General features: G+C 38.7%; 1 protein-coding gene across 3 annotated transcripts in view; it reads right to left on the bottom strand.

Annotated features, from left to right (window-relative positions):
• LOC123756859 (protein regulator of cytokinesis 1) overlaps positions 1-14,373 on the bottom strand; it is a 45,467-nt gene extending 31,094 nt beyond the window's left edge. For all 3 annotated transcript variants that reach the window (XM_045740241.2, XM_069331973.1, XM_045740243.2), the window contains exons 1-9: positions 14,105-14,373; positions 12,225-12,367; positions 11,136-11,234; positions 10,694-10,837; positions 7,055-7,168; positions 5,661-5,843; positions 5,106-5,243; positions 3,652-3,799; positions 2,920-3,029 (exon numbers count right to left, since the gene is read on the bottom strand). In XM_045740241.2, the coding sequence (XP_045596197.2) occupies positions 2,920-3,029; positions 3,652-3,799; positions 5,106-5,243; positions 5,661-5,843; positions 7,055-7,168; positions 10,694-10,837; positions 11,136-11,234; positions 12,225-12,367; positions 14,105-14,153 (1,128 nt within the window). In that variant the 5' untranslated portion in view covers positions 14,154-14,373. The remainder of the gene's footprint in view (positions 1-2,919; positions 3,030-3,651; positions 3,800-5,105; positions 5,244-5,660; positions 5,844-7,054; positions 7,169-10,693; positions 10,838-11,135; positions 11,235-12,224; positions 12,368-14,104) is intronic.
• Positions 14,374-14,591: the final 218 nt, after the last annotated feature.

Genomic DNA, 14,591 nt, shown 5'->3' with positions numbered 1-14,591 from the left:
TGAGACTACTCGCTTGTCTCTCCACAGGAGAATGAAGGTGTTATTTTTGCGGCGGTATACGGTGTATCCAGTGGAAGTTTACGTGGCGCCCTTTGGGGCGCCACGTAGCATTCTAATTGTGCCACATGTGTACACCCCAAGTTCTCTCAATGTTTCTGTCAGGGTAACCGAGTTGTAGTAATTATCCATGTACAAATGGTAACCCTGGTTCACTAAAGGCTGCATCAACCCCGTTACTGTATCCACTATCGTCTTACCAATACCCGAGTATACGTCAAAGTCATATGTACCTAGAGACAGATTCAGCAAGCATATAAAGTTTCACACCATACTTGTCTGGTTTGTTTGGATTGTACACTTTGAAGGATAGTCGGCCTCGCCATGGCATTGTACCCTCATCCAAACACAACTCTTTCTTGGGGATGTAAACTTCAGCAAACCTGTCTTTCAAGTAATCCATCACTGGTCTCACTTTTATCAACTTATCACGATTGTTCACGGGCACTGCATTGGTATTGAATGTGTGGAAAAACTGGTTTATATGCTGGAATCGTCTGGACGTCATGAACAAGCTGAAGAAACGAGCATGCCATGGCTTTGCTGTTTGCCAATACATCCTCATAGTTGGGAGCCTAATTATGCCCATCAATATGAACAGTCCTAGGAATCGCGCCATTTCACTCGCCTTCACTGGGTTCCAAATATCTGATCCATTTTCATTGGCCATCCGGAATAACTGCGAGGCGTACAAATTTGTTTCAACGGTCAAGAACTCAAGGAGGGCACGCGTGATGAACAATTGAATATAAGCCAGTGCACTAGTAGGCTTGGGAATTTTCAGTCCAGGATTTCCAGTAAAATCATCAACAACTGGAGGAGTATTGCTACGACTCCAGCCCTCACCAGCCCCAGCCTGCAGAGTACGTACTGTACGTGTACGCCTTTCAGGAGGCTCGAAAGAATCCTCATCACTTTCCTCATCACTTATACTTTCAGAATCACTTGGCGCAATTTGTCGTGTATTCCTACGACGAGCAACATTTCTGGTGGCTACTTTTCTAGGTAGCCTAGATGCACCACGTGTGCGCAGAGATGGAGGAGGAGGAGGGGGTCGCGGTGCCTCCTCTTCCTCGGTGAGGGCCTCTGTCTCCTCATCACTCGTTGCCGTATCATTCCCTCTAGGTCTAGGTCCACTATAATCGTTGTGGGTTCCAAAATCTTCCTCCAATACCTCTACATCACCTTCAGCTTCTGATAAATCCTCCACAAGGCCCGGAATTTTCGTTGGTGTGAGCTTCACTCCGCTCCACTTCTTAAAAATCTGAGTTATTTTGTCCACTCTCGATGACCTGGAGGCTTCCTTGGGCGTAGAAGTGCTTGGGCCTTGACCTCTATCCATTTTTGATGAAGTAATTGGGTATAATCCACACAGAAACGGGTAAAAATGCTCGAGTTTGGCGCACGAGGGGAGCGTGATCGACTCACGACACGTGACACGAAAACAATGGGCCAGTCACGTGACCGGGTAGGCCGACGCACCGGGCGGCCTAGTGGCGAGAAAGAACTTCATGGCGCGTCGTTTGAAACAAACCCCAATGAAATCGGATTAAAATTGAATTTTATACAAATATTTTAAAAAGAGGACATAACTATGTCCACTATGCGGTGGCGCTAGACGAAACAGGACGCAGCGGTGCGTCCGGTTAGCGCGAAAGTGTTAAGTGATAACTTGGTATTCTAATTTCAATTCATGTCCTTAACCCTAGGTTTAACCCTAGCAGGAAAGCTTAAAGGGTGTTTAAACCTTCCCCCCCCCCCAAAAAAAGTAAATTCACAGGAGCGTATATTTTTCACAGCAGTTTGTAGGAATACTGAAGGCTAACTCAAAGATGTTGACCAGACTACACACTAAAAAGAAATGGCTAAATATGAATGTGGTGTTCGTGTGTCTGCTCGTTACAGAGATTGTATGTCTAAATTTGGTTCTCTAATAAACTAAATGTGTGCAAAATAGGGGGGGGGGGAAAGGAGGGTAAAGTTTTCTTGAAAAATATCACCTCTAACAAAACCGAGTGTTATAAACCTGTTGAATGACAATGCTATGTCTCACTTTAGAAACTTTTAAAGTACAGGCAAAAGCAATCGTCCTTGGACAAGTTTCTTTTAAGAAAAGCATCCAGCGTGTCTAATGAGGGGAAACAATAAGACAAAAGAAAAACCCCAGAAGCACAACTACCAGAAGTTAAGTGGGGAGACACCCTCCTCCCCCTGTCAAAGAATAACATCTCTTCCTCTGCCTCGCCACCTTCCACATATGCTATGAACTCTCCTAAGTGCAGGTAAAGTACATATTGTTGGCATTTACAGTAATTTTATTTAATTACTGTATAAATATATTTATCTTTGTGACCTGGAATGGATTAATCCAAGTTACATTATTCATTACAGGAAAACATTGTTAGGCATTTGAATCTTTTCAGCATTCATCCCAGTCAGGAACCAATTAAATCTGAATGCCGAGGTTCCACTGTAGTGTACTGAAAATCTTTTATGATGGGGGGAATGGAGGGGGGGGGGGAAGATGGGAAAACCTACATGTGCGGCAAGGGAAAGGTGGGCAGATGGGGAAGGCTGTGTGGAGTAGGGAGACAGGAAGGCTGTCTTCCACCCCATGCATCTAACAAATCCTTTGGTAACAAAATGCAAACTGTTATTGAATTCAAAGTGTTATTTAAGGTGTTATTTATACACATTTAAGGTATCCTACATACATAAAACATGTGTCAAGAGGCAGGGCCAAAGACCTGAAAATCAATCCCCATAAGTTCAGAGTCAGAGATGAGCGATACAATATATCGATACAATACGTATACCTGATAAAATACTAATAGAAATGTATCCACTTTATAGCATACATACCTCATGTCTCTGTTTTATTTTCATAAAGATTTGCTTGTGGTCATTGAAATATGCATTAAGCCTCATAACCTCATTGTCATGAGCCTCAAGAATTTCCTCCGTGTATCCCTCTGTTGAAAAATAATGATTATTGTACATATAAACAAATACCTAAATATTTTTTTTACTTTTTAAACTTTCTTGGGGGAAGGGGGGGGGGGGGGTTTCCCATAGATAATGCTGATTTATCCTTCTGCACATTTCAAGGGTTAAGCATTGTCAAATTACTGTATTGTAATATAGAAAAAAACAAAAGTTGTCCAATCATCCAACATATAGTGTCATTGTAAAACTAATAACATCACCTACACTACATTCAGTTTAATTTCATTTTTTTTTAATTTGACTACAGTAATGTCTGCTAAAAAATTATGCATTTACAACTATTATGATAGTGTAACATTCATATAAACAAACTTTGCATTAATGTGAAAAAGATGTCAATTACTGGGGCCTTTATTATACCCATCTTCTTCAGTCAAATGCCTAATGCTCAGAATGCCATTACTTATCTAAGCAATATGACCTGGAACATCTATGCACAGAGAGGTCTACAAATGCAGTTTCACTGGACTAACATAGCAGCAGGGTATTTGACATACTAGATGCTTTCTATTATTGTGCAATATTTTCATAAATTTCTGTCCTTTTTTTTTCCTTTATAAAAGATAGTACAGTACAATACAAATTTACCTGTAAAGTATGGTAGAAATGAATTTCTCTCCCTTTCACAAATGTGGCATTTCTCCCACAAAATTTCCAATTCACGTCTTAATTGGTTAATGAATCTAGACATATTTTGGCGTTTAAGCTCCTCCAGACGCTCCAGTTCTCGCTGAAGCTGCAAAGAAAAAAGTTTAGTAAACATAGGGCCATCAAGAAATGAATCCCTAGGGCAATATATATCAAGTATATCATTTGAGAGTAACGAATGCAGTACAAGCAAGATCAACCCAAATCAGTACAAGTGATAACCGAGCAGACGACGAGGCGTCCCAACAGGTACGCAATGACAAGGTCAGCAGCTACCCAACAAAATAGTGATGGGCGAAAGAAGCATAAGCCTAGTAAATCCTGGAGCCCCAGTGTCTCAATATTACTCGGCTGCTGAAGCCCCAACTTTACTGAATTAAAACCATCACTCGCCTAATCATTCCAAGATTGTACGAGGGTGACCACCTGAACCCGTGGTAATTACCCTTTATAAAATAGTCATTCTGTACTGTGCTTTACTATAATGTTGTCTATGGTTTAAATTATTTTTAACCCGAATTGTAATGTACTACAGAAAAAAAAAAAAAATATCCAAGAAGTTAGTGTATTTTAAATACAGTATTGTACTGCATAATGCGTTTTTGGTGGCTGTGGGATAACACGTCTTGTCCACTTCTGGACAGCCCCCATAGTTATAAACACTAGATTCCTGGAGCCATATCTTATTTTCCCCCTTCAAGACTATCATCAGACTCTTTCAGCTCTTTCATATGTACAAATTCTTCCTTCATAAATCAAGGTTATTACAACTAGACAGATACCAACACTTTTCCATAGAAGCAGATTTCACACAAATTTCTCCCTCCTCTACGATTAGTAAGTCACTTTTCAAACATTTGCATTCAACTCTACACACAACAATGTTTCATCAATTCTAAACAAATTTCTTGCTACTCTGCCAAAAGGACCATCATCTACTTGCACCAAGTTTGATATACTGTATTGCACTTATTTTATTACTATTTACCATTATGTGCTAAATTTACAACAACTCATTTGCCTCAAACTAGGCTACTAGTTCCCAATTCTTGCACACGCTCTTCTACTTTTATAAAAGCTCGATCCTATATTTAACATCATACTTTCGCCCTATCAAAATTATCAAAGCCATTTATAGGTCCCTTTCTGATATCTCTATGCAGTATTTCAGTGCAATTTTTATCAAACATTTAAATTCACCACCAAGTATGAAATGGCAGTGAAAAGGCACTATTGAGGGAGAGAACATTATAAAATTTACACAAAACCCAACATATATGTATTGAATACCCACATAAAACATTTTTAGATTTGTAAATTATACTGTATAATGATTGAAAAATACCCAACTATTCCATATACCATTTCCAAAGACTTTACTAAGCATCAATTACCGTTGTCAATACTGAAGGAGTGGGGCTGTTTATGGAAGCAAAGAAGTTATCTCGCTCAACCGGGTCAACTTCTAGGCGGTCATATAGGAGTCTTATCTGTTCATGAAGCTGCAGACACGCACACTCATTTTCCTTCACCTAATAAAATATCAGTCATTATAATCTTAAAATAATCAGACTAAGAAAAACTTATAATCATTTAAACAAACTAGCTAATTTCTGTTGGGTAGTTATCACCAACTATTACTACTATATATATAATTATATAGTCTATACAATTAATGAATAGCAAAAAGTGTGCCATTTTATTATTGCAACTAATCACACAAAGTAAAGGAATTAAAATAAATGTGATATACCCTCTAAGTTATATATACTGAGAATACCTAAATATGAAGCATATGAACAAAAACTTCAGCTTGAAAGGTGTCTGCATACTCATTGTTGGGCATTTGTAGAACCAAGTGACAGATCTTACATCTAGCACGAGAGATTCTTGCACTATCAAACTATACATCAAGATGTACTGTATATTATAGTTAACATTTATCTCACCTTTTGGTCATAATCTTCATTCAGTTGTTTCAGCTTTTGAAGATTTTCACAAGAAAGAATGAATAAACCTTCTATGTCAGAGAGGATGCTGTGCTCAAAAGGATAACTGGGTTTTAGTTCAAGCTGTTCCAAAAGACTCGACAAGTTGCGCTTAAGACGTTTAAAGGTCTTTTCCCGATTAGTCTGAAAAATTTAAAATAAAATAACTAGTCTTTGTAAATGATGCATGAAACATGAAGGCCAAGATATCACTATGTATCCTGTGCATTATGTATACAACACGTAAATGAGCATCACTCATGCGTGATGCTCATATTTCAGACTGTATACAGCATTGTTAACCTTTAAAAAAGCTCTTAATTGAAAGTCCTACATCAAGCTACACCTGACAAACACTACATAAAAATTAAAAAAACCAATGCCGATTCAAGCACAGAAGTAATATCAAATAGCAACTGGAGCCATTTAAGGTTTTATGTAATAAATATACGTGAAGAGGAAAATTTTGGCACATGCATACATTAATGTCAAATAAAATGTAATAGAAAAAAGGGAGACCTGCCAAAGTCCCACCCATTTAATTCACTCAATAAAATGCTTTCTAATTATTTCTTCAGCCACTTTCCAGGCACATTTATACTTTATAAATTAAACAATGAAAGTGTTTAGAAATGAGCATTTACCACATCCATCACAAATATACTACGTAGGGAAACACCAAGACGAGTCCTGTAGGCTTTATTTGGTCAAAGTCTCCTCTTGGCGCTTCTCTACTTTGCTATCAGTCTTTGTGCTCTGTTTAACAAATACTGTTAAAGAGCAAATATGTACTCGTTAAAACCATTAATAAAAATAAATATCACAAACTGGAATATCACATCAAACCCAATTTGTTTTAAGTGAAGTTTTGGAAAAAAAATTACAACACCCTACCTTTTAGCAATTCCAGGAATCAAATGTCCCTGGTTGCCAAAAGATCCTTACAATACACTACTGTAGTTGCCAGCAAAAAATATCAGATTTGAATAATTAAATTATGAGAAAACGTTGGCATAAGAAAGTAGCAACAGATTCAAAATTTGTTTGAAAGTTATAAATTATTAATTTAAAAACCTACTTTTCTCCAATATCAAATTCTCCCCAAAAACACCCTGAAGGAGATGGTAAAGGCTAATAGCTGGTTTAACTGGAAGAACCCTACTAAATAAATGAATTCTCATTGCTTCTTCATAAGACTATCCCAAAACTGATTGCCATTATTTTGCCCAAAGCTGGGGATATTGCCAAAAGGGCTGCTAGATACCAAGTATCAAACCACCTTTTATTGCAATAGTGTTTACAATTATAGCCTCATAATAATGCACATATTAACTTCATCAAAGTTGAAAACATACCTTCTCCTGCTCTAGAGTACGAATTCTCCTTTCCACTTCCTCCATATCCTCCTTGGATGGTATGGGTTTCTTGGGAATAATGCAAGGTTCTTCTGAGAGACGGTCACACAGTTCCTAAAACAAAAGTATAAAATTAAACCAAGTTCACTCCTACCACAAGTGATATCTGCAGAACAACACAGTTTATTAATAAACACTTTCACATTCTGATGACATTAACCCCTTAACTGCGTTGCCTCCAAATGTGACACCCCCGCAGTGCGCAGGAAATAAATTCTCTGGAAAAAATTCTTTTTTCTTTTTAAAGTGTCAAAAACCCTTCCCTCAGTATGGGTATGTAAAAAAAAAGGCGAAATTGTACTTACTTTGGCTGCTATGGGGTCCGGAAGTTGGGGCGTGACGTCATCATTCCCCGTGCGCCCGTGCCATAAGCTCTCAGGGGCGGTGGGGCGCGCGAGTTGCCGCGAATATATTTTCGTTCATTTTTTGCGCACCTTTCCAAATACATTTTCATTGTTTTTATGTGCCAATCCAATGTATAATGAACACATACACAATAATATCGCAGTACAACATCCGTACTGTCCGTAGACACTGTGTTACGTGCATGAAACTTGTGTACACATATGCAGCACATATTTACTATGTATCATGCTAATTTGTGTATATATACAATCTACTTACACACTATATACATTCACCATCAACACATTCAGAACACCGCGTAGCAGCTGCTTCGTATGGGCCAACAGCAGCTGCCTCGTATGGGCCAACAGCAGCTGCCTCGTATGGGCCAACAGCAGCTGCCTCGTATGGGCCAACAGCAGCTGCCTTGTATGGGCCAACAGCAGCTGCCTCGTATGGGCCAACAGCAGCTGCCTCGTATGGGCCAACAGCAGCTGCCTCGTATGGGCCAACAGCAGCTGCCTCGTATGGGCCAACAGCAGCTGCCCCGTATGGGCCAATAGCAGCTGCCCCGTATGGGCCAAGAGCAGCTGCCCCGTATGGGCCAAGAGCAGCTGCCCCGTATGGGCCAAGAGCAGCTGCCCCGTATGGGCCAATAGCAGCTGCCCCGTATGGGCCAATAGCAGCTGCCGCATATGGGCCAATAGCAGCTGCCGCGTATGGGCCAATAGCAGCTGCCGCGTATGGGCCAATAGCAGCTGCCGCGTATGGGCCAATAGCAGCTGCCGCGTATGGGCCAACAGCAGCTGCCTCGTATCGGCCAACAGCAGCTGCCTCGTATGGGCCAACAGCAGCTGCCTCGTATGGGCCAACAGCAGCTGCCTCGTATGGGCCAACAGCAGCTGCCTCGTATGGGCCAATAGCAGCTGCCTCGTATGGGCCAACAAGAGCATTTGGCCATCAACACATTCAGAACACCTCGAGTGAGAGCAGCCACACCCAGCCTGTCTCCCTCACTCCAACATCTTACTCGCCAACATTGCTCCTCCCACCATATTGTTATAGTTCTTATTACACATGTTCTATATACCTATCTACATGTTTTATTTACCAGAACTATGTAAGTAAGCCGGTATTGTGTCCAAACAGTACAGTGGCCACCATACACTGCATGAAAAATCACACAGCAGACGACGCTACGATTACGTCACCTCCCTCACCAAAATAGCTCCTCTCAACATTCTCCTGTTGCTGTTCTTACACTATATACACACACTATATATACCCATGTACATATGTGTTGCCCATAGCGAACCACTAAGCTAGTATGGTGAGCAAAACAAGAGTGGCAGCCACACACACAATGAGGCTTCCTCAATTCTCGCCCTCCCTCCCTCATCAAAATTCCTCCTTCCACAATACTACGCACAACGCTAATTATAACCACATTCCTGCTATTATCACAATCCTGGTCACTAATTCCTGTAAATGAATAATTGACCACACGTTTATTTTGAAAAGGAACCTAAGAAATCATTTGAAGATTCCTAGATGAACGAAATAATGCTGTGGTGCTGTGGCTAGCGCTGTGAACATCGTGAACAGCATTGAATCACTGATATTTGAACATTGTACCCAGTCATTATCACACTCAGGCTCTAATATAACACTATCATAGCTAAATAATACAAGTTATATATATATTTTGACATTATTAGGCGATGCTGTGGTCACATGCTGAACAGCAGTGCTGTGCGCTCATGCTGCGAGTGCCAGCCTTGGTTGCTCACACACTACTGAGGCTCCCACACCCGGGAATGTGGACCACGATTTTTTTTTAAGATGGCGTCTGTTTACAAGAGCCCTGAGGAAGCTGATGTGAACCCCATGTAGCCGCGGGAGTTTTGAATGGAACGTGAAAAATACAAATACCCGGAGGCGCGTTGCGCAAACCAGACGTGAGCCTGCAGGCGCGTTGCGCAGTTTAAGGGTTAAAATGTGTCCTCAAATTGCTCTTCATTAACATACGTATATTCATCTCCTTATGCATAATCAATTATAAATATTATATGCTTTTGTTCTTGCATCTATTCTCTAGAGAATTCATTTGCAAATATTTTCACACCAGTTATAATCTAACAAATAACTTGGAAAACATTAAATGATTGTAAACATTTTTTGCATTGCTGAGCCCGGGGAAGCTCAGAACGTTTACATTCAGGAACACACAGGCTGGACAGCCTTTTCTGTGTTATACCCATAAGTTACGTGGCAAACTAAGCACAAGTTCTTACTGTACAGTACACTCAAAATGTGGATGTGTATCTAATTAGGCCCTCTAACAAATAATTTAGAGCATCGGTTAATCTGAGTGAAATACAGGCCTTAGCAGTAAGGTCACTAACTGATTTAGCTGGCCTGTTTTTAAAATGCACACACAAATACAGAACTTGCATTAAAACATCAAACTGATTAAAACAACAAGGTTCAAAGTAAGGCAGGAAATTAAGTATTAAATAAAATGAAATTCGGTAGTCACTTCGTAGCCCCCTAAAATACAACCCTGGAAGCAAACAAGGTCTTTGCAAATCATGAGCATTTGCCAAGGACCAAGACCAGAATCTGCCACTCTTAAAGAGGCAAAATGTAGCCTGGGGATCAGAAATCTGTCTTTTTGTAAAAAGGAAAGCAATTTAGTGAAAATTTTAAATTATTCCTTCGAGAAATTTCCCATTTGTATTATCAAGAGTGCAGACAAGATTAATATTGCCAAAATGGAAATTGTTTTTTACGGGACTGACTTCAAATCTGCAAATTGAAATGACTCCTTATGAAACCAGGTCTGGCAGAAAGTGCAAAATAGCCCCATTGAAAAGCAGGGATGTAACAGGTACAGGTACACAGAAAATTCTGACAATATTAAGGTACCAAGACTTCCAACACTTCCTCTAAACATAACGGGCACAACTAGCCGATCTCTCTCACGGTGCTCAAGAGAACGCAAGACATCTCCAAAGGATACCCGATCAACTGGGCTTTGTTCTGCATGTCAGACTGCAAGCAGCTGCATCTAACAACCTGGTTGATAAGACCACCAACCAGGAGACAGATCCTCAGAACCTATACAAGGTAAACACAAGGCAAGAATATTTAAATACACATCAGTGCTTGTTCTTGCATTACTATGTACAAATGCCTGAAAAGAATGTCTGTGCAGAAAGTAACTATTCCTACCTTCTCTTTGTCCCGTAGGTCTCTGAGTGTGTCACGTCGCTTGTTGACTTCTGTGCGTAGCTCGGCTACTTTATGTCGAAGGCAGCGTTCTAGATCATATAGCTTCAATGTATCATCTGGGTCAGGAAGACAAATGCCCAACTCCTGTTCATAAGAAAAGAAATAGAAATAATCTTAAGCCTGTAATTTACACATACATAATTTACATGTATTAATTTACATTATGTAATTTACAAACAATTATGTTTAAACAGAATATGTGACATGTATGAAAAATTAACAAGAGGTAAATGTAATTTAATGTCAACTAAGCTATTTTATAAAACAATTTAAAGTTCTCATTCAAAAAGCAAACATATCACTAAAGACAATACAAAGTAAATTTTTGGTAGGGAAACCATTCATAAATCCACAACTAAAGAATAAATTATTTATACATTACCTTGTTTAGGTGATAGAATTCTTTGCCATTGTCTTCAATACTTTTGGCAAGTTGATTCCTTAATGAAGTTTCACCGACCAACACATCCTTCAGAAGATTCTGAAAATCATAAGCCAGGAATTATTTCCGACATTGATTATCAACATTACCATTCACTATCAATCAATACTGCATTTCTTTAACAAATTACTATCATATCCTAGTCCTATTGCCATTTCTGCCCCTGCCCCTCCATTCCTTATTTTGTCAATTATATACATCTTTATCAAAAACAAGTCTAGACGTACAAATTAAATCGATAGATTTTGAGTACTGCACTGCATTCTATTCTTCATATACATTTAGAGGGATTGCTAATTTATGTGAATGTACACACAAACTCCTCTTTTAATTTTATGTCTAACTGCAGTTTGCAAGAGTATACACTACTATAAAACTAAGTAAATGTATAGTACTGTAGTAATATCAAAGCAAATTACAAGTAGACACTGTGCACATGGGCAAATTAACACCCAATCTCCACAGCTTCACTCATTTCTACATTCCTTTGCCATGTAATAAAGCCTTTATGGTACTGTAATGAGCCCTTATATCAAATTGATTTCTAAAATGATACACACTGCTAAATACAATGTAGTCTTGGGGGTCAACTACAGTTTATTATAACTTGCAAAAAATTACTCATTCCACCCATTACAAATTATTATCTCATATACTGTAGCAAGTCGATGAACGTTCTATTCGTATATACAGTACATCTCTCTCTCTCCCCCCTAATCCTCACGTACTCACTACCTTTCACATTTCAATCATTGCATGCTCAATAAATCCCTACTGCTAACACCAATTTTTTTCCAAAATCATCATCAATCTTCCATATAATGTTATGTATTAATTTCTAATATTTGTCTATTTCTCAGCAAAGTGAAGGCTATTCTTAACCAGCAATCAATATTCAAAAATCCCCATTAAAATTTGAATATGGTACTGTATATTTTTTTAATCCTCACACAGGGCTAGGGCTAGTGATGAATGGAAATTGTATATACTCGGACACTGCAATGCATTGGAATAGTTTGCCCTACTTACCGTAACAAGTTCTCTAGTACGATTCTGCCGCACCGAGCAATTTTTGGCATCGAATCCAATTTCATTCCATATCTCTTTGAGCTCGGCACTTATATGCCGCAGCTCATCTATAATTTCATTTTCAAATTCCTCCATTATAGAACCTATAATAAAAGCAGACAGTAAGTATTAGTCTATGAAAGATATGTATCAACTGCATAATCAATATACAATGAAATAACAGCACATGTACAGACGATGAGTCACAATAACGTGGCTGAAGATATGAAGACTAAACCACACACCAGAAGATGTCTTCAACAGCAAATTTAAACTTGTGGTTTAGTCAACAAATGTGCAGTCAACCACTAAAGTGCAGTTATCATTTACGAACTTACACGGTAACCGGCGGGTCTCATCCCCGAGGGGTATGCAAACCAAGTGGTCCTCTGTATCATATGTTTTAGTTACCACTCAGTTTTTATACAAATGATGTAAATTTTGCTATAATACTGTACATCAGTATGGGGGTAATAGAGCTAACTTGGACCCCAATGAAAAAAAATCCACATTTTGTAATTGCTTACTACAAATGAGGTTATCTCGTACCACCAGCAAGGCAATTACTGTATCGTCAAATCATGATTTGGCATTTGGCGCTGGTGTTTGATTTATTTCTAGACATTACCAGAAATAATAGCAACAAAGGAGTGGGTTGCAAAGCACTTTCTTTGAGCTATGTCAGGAATAATTTACTTGCAATATAGCAGTCATATTACATCATATGCCTTTATACAGTACTCCATTTTTTGTAAATTATGTAAATATAGTTATTCAACACATTGTGTAAACTAAAGTGAACCAACAAACCATATACAGTATTGTACTGTAAACCCTCTTAACACAATAACATGATCGCAAATAGTTACTTAGTTTTGTTCGTTAGCAAATTTACTTCACCACTCTCCATGGACCCAACAACCCCTTCACCCAGTAATCTCCCAATGTGAACACAACACAAAAAGACATACTTGCAAGTTCTTGCATTCCTCCCTCCCCCCCTCCCCTTACTTTTTGCAAAGTATTCTTTTACAATTTTTTTTTTTAGTGACATGTAAAAGTGTCATTTAACATTTTTCTTTTCAGCATTAATACAAACTTTTCCAGTTTGTCCATATTCAATAGTACCAATTTCTACTTCTAATTGACTTTTACATCAATATACTTACGATGGTCCTCATTACTACGAGTACAGTAACACCTAATCTGCATGCATTAACAAAACTGCCTTTAAATCCAAATATTGTATATTAAAGAAAACCATTTAAACTGTGGTATTTTTTTTACATTTTTCTTGTATGACTCCATGAGATTCTATTTCTACCAATTTAAACAAATAATGGTAAAGTAACAATCTTTAAGCAATACAAATACATTTGATACAAACCCACTGGGCACTGCAGTGTGCCCTATGGGGATAAATGTGCCCTATAAAGGGTAATGTCACAGTACAGTAATATATATAGCACTGTACTGCATTTTTGTACAGTACAAAATAGTAAACAATAGTAAATAGTAATACTGTGCACATTTATCAATAATTATACGTACAGTACAACCTTGTGTGCAAGATGATATAGTCATTAATGCCAGATAACCCAACCTAAGAGTGCTAGAGCTAGCTGTGTAGCTTTTACATATTTAAATTCAGGGATCATTCAAACACTTGCTATATATTGCACTATAGAATCTAGATACAGGCCCAGGCTATTGTTGCACTGAAATATTGACTTGTAGGCCCAGGCTAGTTAGCTGATTACCATAATAAACCCACAATCCTGATAAAGTAATTATAAACAGAGAACATATGCCAGCTTGGCTGTAAGGACCAGCCAGCTTACCTTCTGTGTATGACGGAGAGAAGCAATCCTTTGAGAATAATTCACTCATTCGTAGCCAGCACTCATAGGCCTTCCACTACCCTTGTCATCAAACTGGCTGTTTGACACCTATGATTTATCCAGAGCAGGGAGGAGGTCGACCCTTGGTGCCTACCAGACGAGAACTAAGACAACAGGCGACCATGTGAGGCCACACAGAGACTTCTCAGATGCTAATCCTCTGACGCTCTTTCTCTTGTTTTTAAAACCAATCCCCAGAGCCTCCCGGCACCCCATTGGTCCAGCCGCCGCCACTACACCTATCACATCTCTTTCCCAACCTATTATTTTCTCACGAAAACTAATGCTTAACAACGATTTCTGTATTTTAATTAATATTACATTTATGTTATATAATTTGGAAGCAATTACATTATTTATACATTAAACTAATAAGAATTAATATTTTTAAAAGGTGTATGAACAGGGCGTAAATATGGTGTCAAGT

Source organism: Procambarus clarkii, chromosome 26, assembly GCF_040958095.1.
Source record: "Procambarus clarkii isolate CNS0578487 chromosome 26, FALCON_Pclarkii_2.0, whole genome shotgun sequence".
Taxonomy (NCBI): Eukaryota; Metazoa; Arthropoda; class Malacostraca; order Decapoda; family Cambaridae; genus Procambarus; species Procambarus clarkii.
Note: the sequence above shows the minus strand (reverse complement) of the source record. Positions and strands in the feature narration are given on the sequence as shown.